The sequence below is a fragment of the Strigops habroptila genome, chromosome 5, assembly GCF_004027225.2.
Source record: "Strigops habroptila isolate Jane chromosome 5, bStrHab1.2.pri, whole genome shotgun sequence".
Classification (NCBI taxonomy): Eukaryota; Metazoa; Chordata; class Aves; order Psittaciformes; family Psittacidae; genus Strigops; species Strigops habroptila.
Window position 1 is genome coordinate 74,425,920 of NC_044281.2, and position 15,150 is coordinate 74,441,069.

The 15,150-nt window shown below is 38.0% G+C and overlaps 1 protein-coding gene across 5 annotated transcripts in view; it reads left to right on the top strand.

Moving 5' to 3' along the window:
• The window catches only part of ATRNL1 (attractin like 1), a 513,588-nt gene that overhangs the window by 108,871 nt on the left and 389,567 nt on the right, over positions 1-15,150 (top strand). For all 5 annotated transcript variants that reach the window (XM_030487970.1, XM_030487973.1, XM_030487971.1 and 2 more), the window contains exons 14-15: positions 3,846-3,978; positions 5,062-5,243. In XM_030487970.1, the coding sequence (XP_030343830.1) occupies positions 3,846-3,978; positions 5,062-5,243 (315 nt within the window). The remainder of the gene's footprint in view (positions 1-3,845; positions 3,979-5,061; positions 5,244-15,150) is intronic.

Consider the following 15,150-nt stretch of genomic DNA (forward strand, 5'->3'; position numbering starts at 1 on the left):
AAAGTGCTGGAATGCCTCCTGCTTGCCAACCTTCCTTAAGCAATGTGCTCGAGAAAGAAGAGGGTGGGCTGGGTGTGGACATGTACCAGCCACTTGTATTTGTGATTGGCGCAAGTGCTGAGAGACTTACAATATTCATGTGCACATGTGGGTTCTTACTGGACAATATTATAGCTTCTTTTTGATATTTATAATGTGAAAGAATTTTGAGGGTTTTCCCTTCTCCGTCTTAACATTTTTTCTTCAACCCACTTCTTTGTCTCCTTCCCCACGCTGTTCTTTGGGAAACAATGAGAAATGCTTGCACTGGTTATGAAACCAAATTGGTTCTGATTCTTTATATCCTCAAAACAACTCTTCCTATTTCCTGGCTTCACGCTAAACTCCACTTCAGATCCAACTAGCAGTCCTGAAAGGCACGTTTCAGGAATTAGCAAGAAATGGCTTCCTTCTCTTCTGTTGTCTTACTCCTCTGCAGTAGAAATTGAAGTAATCACTGCAGATACGGTAGCTGTAATAATATGCTCCACTGGTTGTCTACAGTGTTGGCCTATAATTATTCAGTTTATAGAAATGTTAACTGCCCACACTAAAATGCTGCAAATAAAGTAACTTATTCCCATACTACTTAAGGAAAGTATTTTGAAGGCTAGAAATGCAGCAGTAATGTAATACTAAGCTTTACTTGAAAAATGTTGACTCAGAGAAAATGTTTTCTTTTCAAAACTATACAAGTGATTGGAAATAAATGAAAAAAACCCCACTTTCCTTATAAAATTTCAGCTCTTATTCTGAATCTTCAAATTAAACTTGTTAAAATACCTACTTGCTACACTAGTACCAATACCAGTGATGATAATAGCAATCTGCCTACAGTTGAACACTTCAAAGAATGGTCAAAGGGAAATTTATAAGGTAGCAGAAGGACTTATGAATAGAATCTAACTTATCTTGGAGCAAAAAAAGAACGTTTATGACTAAGGACTACCCAATAGTGAGAAAGTTGGGGCTGTTCAGCCTGGAGAAGACAAGCTGCGTGGAGATCTCATAGCAGCCTTCCAGTGTCTGAAGGGGGCCTACAAGGATGCTGGAGAGGGACTCTTCATCAGCGACTGTAGTGATAGGACAAGGAGTGATGGGTTAAGACTTAAACAGGGGAAGTTCAGGTTAGATATAAGGAAGAAGTTCTTTACTGTGAGGGTGGTGAAGCGCTAGAACAGGTTGCCCAAAGAAGTGGTAAATGCTCCATCCCTGGTAATGTTCAAGGCCAGGCTGGGCAAAGCCTTGGGTGACATGGTCTAGTGTGAGGCGTCCCTGCCCATGGCAGGGGGTTGGAGCTAGATGATCTTAAGGTCCTTTCCAATGCAAACCATTCTGTGATTCTATGATGTGGGAGTAGCTTCAGAGAAATAGTAGTAAATCTAATAGATTAATAATTTCCAGTTAAACTAGGCAAACTAGACAAGATTATACTGAAAAATCCAGGAGACAGGAGAAGTAGCAAAAATTTGGGAATAGCAATTCCCAAAATTCTGAGATAAGCTATTGTAATATATTCATTCTGCAGTGGTTATTCACAAAATCACTGCAATTCATAAGCCTGCCTATATACTGCCATATGAAGATCAGTACTGAAAAAATCCAAGTAAATCAGACATAAGTGGGAAGCTTTATACATAACATGATTTACTCATGCTTTGGTGTGTAAACATTATAAATATCCTACAGTAATATAGAATTTCAGTAACAGATGGGCTGTCATATTTCTGAATTTCATTGGGTTTGGTAGCTTAAGTTATAACCTTAATATTGTGTTAATATGAATTACCTATTGGATTCACTTCTACACTGAACTAATGAGATTTTCAGGCAAGCACTGTTAAAATTGGATTTAGGGGCAATAAGTGCTGGGAATAAGGGAATACAACAGAGAATATTATTACAGAATAGTCACTTGTACTTTGAATTTTATTTTAAACATTAAGTAACCAGCACACAACAAGCTTCATGATTAGAAAGTAATAGAAAAAATATCTTATCTTAGTTGGAAACTAATTTTCCAACTAAGTTCTAATTTTTAGTTGCAAAATTGTAATCTGTATGTAATATCAATAAAGAGTATATAATTTACAAAAACAATCTGAATGATTAAGGATTTTTGACTATGCCATCATGAAGCATTAAAAGCGTTAGTTGAGGTATTGTAAATGAGCAGATGGTGGTTACTTGTGCTCTAAAATTCACTTGAAAGAATCTCTCAGGCAGTTTTGTGAATATGCTTCATGATAGTAAAGCTAAATGTGAGCCTGTACCAAAGTTGTTTTTGTGCTTTACTGTTTGTATACATTTATTTGCCTAGATAGACAGTCTATTACTTTATGGCATAGCCTTTGGCTCTGTTTCACACTGAGGTGTATATTCCTTCTCCTAGAACTGCTTCTCTGTTGGTTTTTGCTTCACAGTAGCCTTTCTCACAGACCAGAAAAATAGAGACAGCCTTTTATAATAAGCTCGCTGATAGGTATCTGATGCAATAAAGTCAACAAACAAATCCCAATACAGCAGTGTTCTTCAGCAGGACTGAAGCTGGCCCTGTGTGAGATTGATGTTCTGTCTCTGTCCACATTCCCCAACCAACGACTGTGTAACTTACTGCAGGATTTTTCCTTTAGATGTGCTTTATTGTACTGCAAGAGATAATACGAAAGGAAAGCAATCAAAATTGTCGTGTAAACCATGCGTTTCCTATCTAAGTGCAATCCATCTTTGCTTACCATGCATGAATTAATTTTTTGTTGTTAGAGAAGAGAATTGTTTGGGTTGGACAAGATGACTTCCGAAGGTCCCTTCTAACCTCAACTATTCTGTGGTTCTGTCTTGAATTAGGACTTTATTTTTTTTAGTTATTACATTGAACTTAAGTTAGTGAGACAGCCTTATAGATAAGCTGATGAATTGGCTGAGGATTTGGGGCAGTTTATTAAGTAAGATATCAATATTCTGTCTTAATTAAAAGTACTATGCAGAGGGAAAAGATTTTGTATTAAAAATGCCTGACTTGGAAAGGAAGACCTGTTTTCGGGGTAACAAAACAAAACACTCCACCAAACTCAGCAAAAAACCCAAGTGAAAATTCCTTTAGTGTTTACTGCTTTTCTTGTATACTAAGGTACCAAAGGAATAATGTTATTCCTGGTTTTATGTCACTGTTTGACAAAATGCTTTCCTGTAGGTTCTGTAAATTTCATACAAGCTATGTTGCATACAGGTTTGCAGTTAAATCTCTAAAAAGGCGTGACTGAAATTTTTGACAAATCCTTCTTGTGTTTTGTGCCTACTGGCCTATAGCTCCAGTTTTGTTTCATTTAATCTGGATAAAATGAAGTAGAACACACTCTTACACCTTCAGTCAATGATGTGTAATTATTTTACATCTGTATCTTGTGCCTTTTTTTTATATTCAGTTTGATTATTTAGCTTTTTTTAACCTGCATTGAATGAAATAATTTAGTGATAGTATATCCCTTAACTATCTAAGAAGTAGAGATCTAGTGTAGTTATTTAAGCTCCTCTTCTGCTCTGCACAGGAAAATGACATTTTTAAAGTACTGTTTGACCCACTCAGAAGTTAGTTGTGTAGGACAGGTGGGGTGATTTGTGCTCTAGGGATGCAGTTTGTACTCTCTGCAACTGATAAGGCGATCTAGACAAAGTTTAAAGCTTAAATTCAACCAAGCTTTTAGGTGGCTGTGATTTTTCAGTGATTTTCGCCTGCTGTGTATTTCAGTTTTGTTGATAATTCGACATACGTTTGAGATGCTGTTTTATTTGTTTTATTTTTATAGTCAGTTAAAAACTACACCAAATGTCACGTGAGGAATGAACAGATCTGCAATAAACTGACCAGCTGCAAAAGTTGCTCACTGCACCTGAACTGCCAGTGGGATCAACGGCAGCAGGAGTGCCAGGCACTACCTGGTAAGGGCTGTGGGGTGACGATGCTGCTTTATGTAGTTGATTTCAAAACTGAATAAATCTCTTACACAGTTGTCAAAGAATGTTTGTTCTACTTGTGCTGGCGCTCCCTGCCTGGCTGTGCCTGTACAGGTGAACACAAATGTAATTACATCACTGGTTGGTATGTCAATGCTACCTTTAATTTTGTCAGGAGGGATAATAACATTAGCGAAGGCATAATGGCATGTACTTCTGCACAAGCCAGAGACAGACAAGTTCTAGCCTGTGGGGATCACTGAGTGCAGAGCTGAATTGCCATACTGCGTCCTTTACTGTTACATATCCACTGACATTGTTACTCTTACTAGCTGACGGTTTATCTTCTAAATTATACTTCAGTTATACTTCAATTTTCCTGTGCAGATACTGCCTAAGATCTAGTTTCTTGATTGTCTGATGTTGGTAATACTATGAATGCAGTGAATATTAAAATGCTGATATAAAATATTCTTAGAAGGTGACTGTTAATGTTCTGAAATAATATTTATTCTGTAATTCGTATTCAAAGCTGCATATATGCAGTTAGATGTCAAAACCTTTTCCATTTGATCTTTATGTCCAGATGAAGTTAATGAACACATTTTTTCAGAGATTATTAATTAAATAACTTTAATCAATTTATTCTGCAGAATAAATAGTTCAGAATAAACTGCATTTTCATTAAAAATGCAGTTTAAAGCTGCATTTGTCTAATCTTTGTAAAGATTAACTATAACACTTGCTCTGAGTTACTTTTTTTAGTTATCTATCTGAATCTGTGTAATGCTGAAGAGGAAATATTTTCTGAGATATTATTTGAATTTCCTATCATTCTGATTGTATTTGTGTTTAGGGAAATAAAAATGCAAAGATAGGATGATAAAACAAAACAAGGGTAAAGTTGTGATCTCTTAATTCTAGGAGAATTGTTTTTAGATTTTGAAAAGAGAAATTGAGTGTGGGATGTATTTTGAATTATGATCTCAGGAAGGTAAAATTCAGACTCCCTTAGGGTTTTTATAATTTTTTTTCAAATCACCTTTAATCACATGCTTTTTACCCTAGCTCATCTGTGTGGGGAAGGATGGAGTCATATTGGAGATGCCTGCCTCCGCATAAATTCTAGTCGTGAAAGCTATGACAATGCCAAACTGTATTGCTACAATTTGAGTGGGAATCTTGCCTCATTAACAACCTCAAAAGAAGTGGAATTTGTTCTTGATGAAATACAGAAGTATACACTTCAGGTAACTTGAGTGACTGTAATTGATGCGTGTGTGAATTAAATTTGCTTTGAGAAATCTGTTTTAGAGATTTGTCCAAAGAGATTAAAGTTTATGCCTTCAAAGAAATGTAGCGTGGTGCTAAAGAGTGCTGTAAGTGGTGTGTAGGATATTAAGGAAATCTCACGTTTAAAGTTAATGATACAGTAGTACCCAAGTGTTTCTCCATACTAGATTTAACTGTTACAGGTTACTGTTTACTTTCAAGATGTGACTCGAGAATGGCTTGGAACACTGATCTGGGAAGTCCCAGTGCTTTTCAATACACTGTGATAGCAGGTATCAAAAAAAGACAGAATAATTTTGACTGTAACAGAGAAATAAATCCTGACTTTCACATAAGTATCCATAAAACTGCTCGCAGGATTGGGTTTGGCTGGTGAATAGTTGGGCTGCAAGCAGCTGAGGACAAGGAGGTACTAAAGATGCATACTTTTTTTCTCCAGAAAACCCTAGCTCCCTATGTAGCTTGTATGTGGGATCAAAGGGTCACAGAATAGCTGTACTAGTATGTGAAGCATGTAGAAATTCCCTGCACAGTGGCACCGGAATGAGCCAGGATCTAATTAGCTTTCTGCTATAATGATGGGGGAGGAAGAGGGTTGAAAACTCTCACATGCCTCTGGCTAATACAGGAAGCTGCCATCAGAATATTTCTTAGGAAAGTGATCCATGTTAATTTAACTGTGGGACAAACAAGGGAAGTTGAGGATTAATGACCTATTCATGGGTGGTCAGTTTCAGTTTTTTAGCAGTTAAATATTCAAATGCTTATTGCTGTGTTTAAACTGTTGGAAAGCCTACCCACATCACTGGTACACATATATGAAATGTATATATGCTCAAAAGATATCAAACCGAACATTGTATACTCAGATGGAATGTCTTAGCAGAATAAGATTCTATCACAAGCAAATCAGTTCATCTTGGTTAAAGGACATTTTTAGAAGTATTTTGGTTTGTAGAACATGCAGCATTTCTTGTATAAAACCCCCTAATTTTGAAGTAGCTTAGGATTTTACAGTCACGGGGAAATGGAAGGTAATTATGAACAATAATTAAAGCTTATATCAAGCTAGTATGTGATTTGCAAAGTTATGTTGGAGATGACTTGAGATGCATACGAAGGAAATGGCAGTTAAGAATTGCCTTTGTTATGCTAAATCTGTATGCAAGAGTTAAGGGATGTATAGTGTGAGTCAAAATATTCTGTATTATCCTTTTTAGTGTTCCATTTCAAGAAGGAGATGCAAATATAACTTATGTACTTAAATTTGTTTTTTTCCCCCTATAAATATAGGACCTGGACAGAGTTTTATATATATATATATTTTTTTTTCCTAGAAAGAAATGTATTTTCTATTATTTGCTAATAAAGGAGAGGGAAGTAATTCTTCTATGTCAGATCTCTCCTGATATTGTACTTACTGTAGCCTTGAAACACATTGTCTGTCCTCTCTTTGATATGAGATAATGTTGAAAATGTAATTGAGAACAAAATAACAAAATCACAAATGACAATGATTTCTCTAGTTATTTATTTTGCTGCTTTTTTTTCCCCTTTTCTTTTCTTTTTTCCCTGATTCCCATTAAAATATTGCACAGGAGGCCTTCAAAGTGATGGAGTATTGATATGACTGATATTACCTGACTGTCTTGAGGTGTAGATGAGAAATAGCTACTTTTGTAGTTTAGAAACTAGATTTTTCTTACATTTCAGAGCTTAGAACTTGAACAAGGTAACATCCTGCTGAGCATATCTTTATTTAAATGAACTATGTCCTGAGCCAATGTGGTGATGTAAATTTGAGATATGTCATGTACAGTTTTGCAATTGTAGACAAATACCTGTTCTTCGAAAGTGTATCTTGGGTTAAAGGATCATTTAGTTATCAGGATCTCTAATGGAATGCTACCATGACTTATCCTGGCAATTTCAGTGGAAAAAAAATAAGGTTTTTTTAATTCATATCTATCTTTCCAGTTACATTTATTCTGTGTGAGACAGCCTAAATGTCTTATCCAGGCTTTCCAGAACTTTTTGATTTTCTTTTGTCTGCCTTTTCCTCTCAAACTGCAATCATGATGATTTAAGGGCTGAGATTTCATTTTAGATGGCAGTTGTAACAGGTGGTGATGTGGAGTTCACAAATGCAGTCAGAGCAACTTTAAGGTGAACACAGTGCCTTTTAATCCGTATTATCTATGGTGGAGTTTGACTTGTGTGGTTAATATAAAAGGCTTTAAAATCTTCACCTATGTGAAAAGCTTTCAGGATTAGTGGATGTGTCAGAGCAACATTTGAAAATAAAAATATGGATCTGTTTTTATCTCTGCTTTATTTGATATACTGAGAAGAGAAAAGCAACTTCAGTGAATGTTGTGTATTGTACAAACTTTTAGAATAGTGTCAGTAAATACTACAGCCTGGAAGGACTTAAGGATTCTTTATTGTTCATAGAAAGAATGTCAGACTTCATAGATTCTGGTTTAGGGTTTTTTTATTATTTTTCTTTCTAATGCACAAAGTCCTTGTCCTGGGACAAATTTAGGACAATTTCTTCATCATGTTTAGACTAATACAAAACATTGATGCTTTACAAATTTTCAGAGGGAGGAGGCTGCTGTTGTCTTCGCGCCGTGTCCAGACCTTGTCATGTATCAGTGATTTCTCTTAAGTCCAATGCTAAATTGGAAATCAATAGATTGCCTCCTAAAGGATAAGGAGAAGGTTCTTTTGGTACTAAAGGGCCAAAACAAAGACCTTTGTAGTATGAAGTCAAAACACAGTTGAGTTTGCAGATGTATTATAAAACTATCAACAATAATTAAAAGTCTAATTTGTATTTTGCATTGAAAAGAATCGATAAATTCTTCAGAAATGGCAAAGTAAACACAATAGATGGACTGCAGATTCCCATACTAAAGCAAAATGACACTCCATCTTTTCTTGTGTGCCATTTTATTGACCCAGTAAGCAAAATATTATGAAAGAGAAGATTTGAGTTTTTCTATAGATTAAACAGCAATACAAGGTTAATTAATTGTTCTTGCAATATTCAAATGTTGTATATTCATTTGAAAGTGCAATTAGTTCTCTTGGGAGTTTGCTCACAACTGTGGGACTGAACTAAAAATAACAGCTTTCTTGTTAGCATGCAATAAATTCTGAGACAACTTAGTTTTGGTGTAGTAAGCATAAACAAAGATGAGAACAGTTTAAACAATGCCTTTGATTATATAAACTGCAACTTTCCTTTAACTTGCTGTTCTCAGGGCTAAGCATCCTTTATGAATTATGCTTGAGTGTAGGTTGTTGTTAATTAGTGAGCTTTGCATGGCAATGTTATTCCTTGTGAGATCAAAGTATTCTCAGAGGGCTGTATGTTTTTGTGGTTTTATCAAATGTGTGGTTGTCGTGAAGCTGACACCTACTTTTTTTCTGAATTGGTCTCATTAGTACAGTTTCTAGCAGTCCCACTTTTGTGTTGTGGTTTTGGAAGCCTAATAAATTACTTCAGCACTTTGTCTCCATCAGAGCTGTTACATTGACTGCCCATTAGTTCACCTCTAGTTTAACTGTCTTCCTACTTTCAGGAAGTGGGGAGCTCAACTCAGTTTGGATGCTTGAGAATCTGAATTTCCCCCCTAAAATTGTCCCCTATAAAGAAGAAAACTCAAGAGCATCTAATCCAAAGTCCCACTGGAATACTAGCTATAATCCCTCTAGATGGAAATTGGGGAAGTTGTAATCTTTTCGATTTGCCAGATTTTAATTTTTTTTCCCTTTTTTTTTTTTTTTAACCAATGTTACAACAGCAAAATTTGAAGAGAGTAGGAGAAATAAATGTTCTTATGACCTCATGCATAACTACTACTAAAAGCATCTAGATTTCTTCATTTGTATCTGGTAGAAACTGAGACACTTAAAAATCATGGAGCTTGACTCCACTGCCTATAATGTATCATTCCCTGGGTAAATATTGACAAAATATGAAGAGTGCAGGTATCTAGCATAGTTAGAATCAATGCATAGTTAAAAAACAGAAACCAAGCAATGAGCTATTAAATAGAATGGATGTTTTCTCTTCATATAAGTCTTAGTTTTAGTAGGCAAGGGTTTTTAAGCATAATGATTCAGAAAAGAGGCAAACTGACTGCAAGCACTTCACAAAAGTATGGATGTTGCAGAAATGTGAGCATTAAGCGGCCACTGTATTTTCAAACTTTTTAGAATTATTATAGAGTCATAGAATGGTTTGGGTTGGAAGGGACCTTAAAGCTCATCCAGTTCCGAACCCCTGCCATGGGCAGGGACACCTTCCACTAGACCAGGCTGCTCCAAGCCCCTGTGTCCAACCTGGCCTTGAGCACTGCCAGGGATGGGGCAGCCACAGCTTCTCTGAGCAGCCTGTTCCAGGGCCTCACCACCCTCACAGTAAATTAGACACTTAATTACGACTAAACCTTTGTAGTTCAGTTGTTTGGGGGGAAACTATTTTCCTAGAACTCGAGGAGTTCAAAAGAGTCGTGAAAAGTTTGTTGAAGTTTGGTAATAACATATTGTGATGCACACATTAGAAAATATATCAGAAATGTATCATACACTTCCAGGACAATTTAAGATCCAAAATGAAAGGAATTTAAGTAAAGGTGAGGATAAATTTTTGAAAAGATATATAATTCCTTAGCAATTTGCATAATTAAGGAACAGAGGAGAATTTTGAGCCTCAGTAGTAATTGGCTATTCAGTAAAGGTAGGCTTGCTCACTTCACTCCTCTGCAAATTATTCAGCCCTCATTAAATTAGTGCTGAGGCAGCAGTAGTGCCTGAAAAAAGTGTCATGACTATAAATGATCACATTCACTGTAGATCTCAAAGCAACTTAGCCTGACTTAAATTTTCTGAGTAATCAGTGGATTTAACATGAAGTATCAGCTCTGTAGTTAAGGTGACACAATTTCCCTTTCTAATATAATTGCCTAATTACTACTTAAAAGGAAATTAAAATTGGGAGGTGGCAGGGTAGAATAAGAGAAGAGCACATTTTGGAAATTATTAGTGATCAGTGTTTAATAAATTCCTGCAATAGCTAAAAACTTGCCTTATGTTCAATTAAATAGGACTGTAGCTCATTCTGTGAGCACAGAATGACATTCTATTTGTATGCATCTTATGATTGCAGTTTTGCTCTTCTGTCAGGTGAAAATAAAGCCCTGTTCAGCATCTTGCCTAAGGATTTAATAATTCCTGAAAGTTTTCTAACTTAACATAAAGGTTGAATTCTCGCTTAAAAGGGTTTTTGGCAACTTCTTATCAGTGTTCTAAAAGATTGTTCTATAAAATCAGATAAACCGTGACTAGCTGTATTTCAAGCACAAGTATATGGCTTCTGAAATGGGCTGCGAGTTCTAAAAACTGGCCTAGAAAGAAATAAATAAGAGGAGAAACACATTCTAGAGAATGGTTCTAAATGTTAAATAGAGTAATGGGATAAAGCTGTGGAACAGTTTTCAAGATATGTTTGATGGCATTCTCTAGTGCAGCATTAGTAAGGCCCATTACAAGCTTTCCTGAGACAGCTTTAGCCACTTGGTGCGTACTGCATTGCTTTGTTTCACTGTGAAATTTTACTTTGATAATTTCTGGCTATGTTGCTCCCTACCTCCCAGTTATTAACTGATAACTTCCCCAGAATGTTATTGAATAGGCTTAGTTGTTGTTGTTGTTTTAAAATGATGTACATAATTGTATAACAAGAGTTTTCGTAGATGCACCCTGTAGCCTGATTATTATTATTTTTTTTAAAATACCCACTGAAATATTTGAAAGTATCCATAAATTTTCAGAATATGGTAAGTGATGGTGTTCCAGCAAAAATTGTCACAATTTGAACCATCAGAATCTGAGCAGTGGTATTCTATAATCATGATTAAACAAATTCTGGCTGATACATGTTAAATGAAAATAGAAAAATAGTAGATTGGAATTCGTACTTGCTGCTATGAGCCCCTGTTTCCTCCCTATCCTTTCCTCTTCCCACATGAAGGAAAAATTAAGTCAGAAGTTTATGAACTTCACCATTTCACGTAGAAATCTATAATGTAATTGAAATAATTCCTAAATCCTATTAAGGGTTATTATCTGTATTTAGTTAAAAAGCTGTCATTTGTTTTGGTGACTTTTTGTGGATGAAATGCAGCTTTTAGCTCTTAACAATTTTAAATGGGAACAAAAATTTTCAATGCTGATGTCCACCGTAATGATAAATCATTAGTTAAAAAGATACTGGCATTTGAAAGCTAAACAATTTTAGAGACATAAATAGAATATAGAAGATAATTTCCTAGACAGGTGAGAATTTTGGTTAAGAGATTCAAAGCTAAGACTGTGATTCAAAGCAAATATCTATGCAAAACAGAAGCTTTTCTATTACTTATTAGTAGCAGTAGGAGCAGGTAGTAAGGCTCAAGTATTGATAGCTAATGTGTAAAAATATGAAGTGCTGTTATTTTAATTACTAATTTTTTTCCAGCTGTTAAGATACTTTCTTTTGCTTGATTAAAAAACCAACAACTTTGTAAAAACAAACATGACAATTAACTTCCGCTAACTAGGGAACAGTTCCAGTTGAAATAACTTTTAGGTTGTATAATGTCAACAAAGAAGTAGTAGTTATTGCCTGTCTTATTGTTCCATATTCATAGAAGAGTGGTAGGGCTGAATATTAATAGAACATGAGTAATATATTGTCCTCGTGGCCTTCTTGTGTGCACTGTGTCACTGAAAATTCACTAGTCTGTCTTTGTATGTTTGTGCATACGTGTATGTAACATCTGAAGGGACTTTACCTCTTTTTGGGAGTGAAATCTTTATGAATAGCAATGTCTGCTTCCACCCTGCATGTCTGCTAGTGCTTTGTTACTCAAGAGGTAAAAGGGCAGAATAACCACAGTTTTTACCAAGTTTCTGGGTACTAGCAGCTGTAAAATTGAGCCGTACCATTTGTTTGGTTTCTAAATGAGAGAAGGTTGATGTAGTCCCAAGTTGGACTAGATCGTCCATTCTTTTCTTGAAAGCTAGAGCGTTGTAGAGCATCCTTTGAATTAAGGAATTCTTAATCCTGCTCTAGAGAACAAACACTCCCTTTCTCTTCAGGAACCTCCTTAGTAAGGTTTCATGGGATACAGTCCTAGAGGGCAGGGGGGCCCAAGACTACTGGTCGGTATTCAAGGATCTCCTGCTACGTGCTCAAGAGTGTTGCATCCCGACTAGAAGAAAGTGCAGCAGGAGGGCCAGGAGACCTCCATGGATGGACAAGGAGCTGCTGAGGAAACTTAGAGGGGAAAAAAGAAGCTTATAGAAGGTGGAAGCAAGGACAGGCGGCCTGGGAAGAATACAGGAGCATTGCCCGAGAAGCTAGGGACCAGGTTAGGAAAGCTAAGGCCCAGCTAGAATTAAGTTTGGCAAGGGATGTAAAAGATAACAGGAAAGGATTCTATAGATACGTAGCAAATAAAAGACAGGCTAGGGACAATGTAGGCCCTCTCCAGAAGCTATCAGGAGAACTGGCTACCATGGATTTGGAGAAGGCTGAGGTTCTTAATGACTTCTTTGCCTCAGTCTTCACCAGCAAATGCTCTGACCACACCACGAAAGTCTTGGAAAGCAAATGCAGGGACTGTGAGAACGAAGACCTTAGGCCCACTGTAGGAGAGGATCAGGTTCGAGACCATCTTAAGAACCTGAACGTGCACAAGTCCATGGGACCTGATGAAATCCATCCATGTGTCCTGAAGGAGCTGGCGAATGAAGTTGCTAAGCCACTGTCCATCATATTCGAAAAATCCTGGCAGTCAGGTGAAGTTCCCGATGACTGGAAGAAGGGTAATATAACCCCCATTTTCAAGAAGGGGAAGGTGGAAGACCCGGGGAACTACAGACCAGTCAGTCTCACCTCTGTGCCTGGCAAAATCTTGGAACAGTTTCTCCTGGAAAACATGCTAAGGCACATGAAAAACAACGAGGTGGTTGGTGACAGCCAACATGGCTTCACTAAGGGGAAATCCTGCCTGACCAATTTGGTGGCCTTCTATGATGGAGCCACGGAACTGATGGACAGCGGCAGAGCAGTTGATGTCATCTACCTGGACTTGTGCAAAGCATTCGACACTGTCCCACATGACATCCTTGTCTCTAAATTGGAGAGACATCAATTTGATAGATGGACCAATCGGTGGATAAAAAACTGGCTCGATGGCCGCACGCAAAGAGTTGTGGTAAATGGCTCGATGTCCAGTTGGAAACCTGTAACGAGTGGTGTCCCTCAGGGATCGGTGTTGGGACCGGTCCTGTTCAACATCTTTGTCGGTGACATGGACAGTGGGATTGAGTGCGCCCTCAGCAAGTTTGCCGACGACACCAAGCTGTGTGGTTCGGTTGATACGCTGGAGGGAAGGGATGCCATCCAGAGGGACCTTGACACGCTTGTGAGGTGGGCCAATGCCAACCTTATGAAGTTTAACCAAGGCAAGTGCAAGGTCCTACATCTGGGTCGGGGCAACCCCAGGCACTGCTACAGGCTGGGCAGAGAAGAGATTCAGAGCAGCCCTGTAGAGAAGGACTTGGGGGTGTTGGTTGACGAGAAGCTTAACATGAGCCAGCAGTGTGCGCTTGCAGCCCAGAAAGCCAACCGTATCCTGGGCTGCATCAAAAGAAGCGTGACCAGCAGGTCGAAGGAGGTGATCCTGCCCCTCTACTCTGCTCTTGTGAGACCTCACTTGGAGTACTGCGTACAGTTCTGGTGTCCTCAACATAAAAAGGACATGGAGCTATTGGAGCGAGTCCAGAGGAGGGCCACGAGGATGATAAGAGGGCTGGAGCACCTCCCATATGAAGACAGGCTGAGAAAGTTGGGGCTGTTCAGCCTGGAGAAGAGAAGGCTGCGTGGTGACCTCATAGCAGCCTTCCAGTATCTGAAGGGGGTCTACAAGGATGCTGGGGAGGGACTCTTCCTTAGGGACTGGAGTGGTAGGACAAGGGGTAATGGGTTCAAACTTAAACAGGGGAAGTTTAGATTAGATATAAGGAAGAAGTTCTTTACAGTGAGGGTGGTGAAGCACTGGAATGGGTTGCCCAGGGAGGTTGTGGATGCTCCATCCCTGGCAGTGTTCAAGGCCAGGTTGGACAGAGCCTTGAGCCACATGGTTTAGGGCAAGGTGTCCCTGCCCATGGCAGGGGGGTTGGAACTAGATGATCTTAAGGTCCTTTCCAACCCTTACGATTCTATGATTCTATGATTCTATGATTCTTTTCTGTTTTGGACCAATGAAGGAGGTAGCTCTGATAAAATCTTTAGCTTCTAGCAAAAGATATCAGCCTTGCTGAAGTCAAACAGATTCTGCTAGGAGGCAAGAGCTGTAGAGGCTCCTGCTGAACTTAGATATCGAAGGTCTTCAGATGACCTTGTTGCCTCCTTATCAGTGAAACACATGACGATTATGTATTTGGCACTAAAGGAAATTTCTAGTAAAGGTAGGAAACACATGGTTCTGAAGTTCTTCCTCACTTCTGTAGAGTGGACTGGCAACTCCAGCAAGCATGGGTTAATTTAAAGCACCCAGGAAAATTGTGGCATACATTAGATACTGTAATAGTCAGCTTGAAGCACTGAGATAGGCACAGTCAAATTGCTTAGAAAAAGTTTCTGTACATTTCCGCTCACCTGTTGTCTGTCTCCCTATTAATAAGCTAAGCAGCATGGCAGCCCTGCCATGGTGAAGCAAAGGTGTCTTGAATGATTCATTGTCATGTCATTGTTGACTGGCAAGTGTGTACATGTTCACACGCGTACCCATTCACATGTGTGTT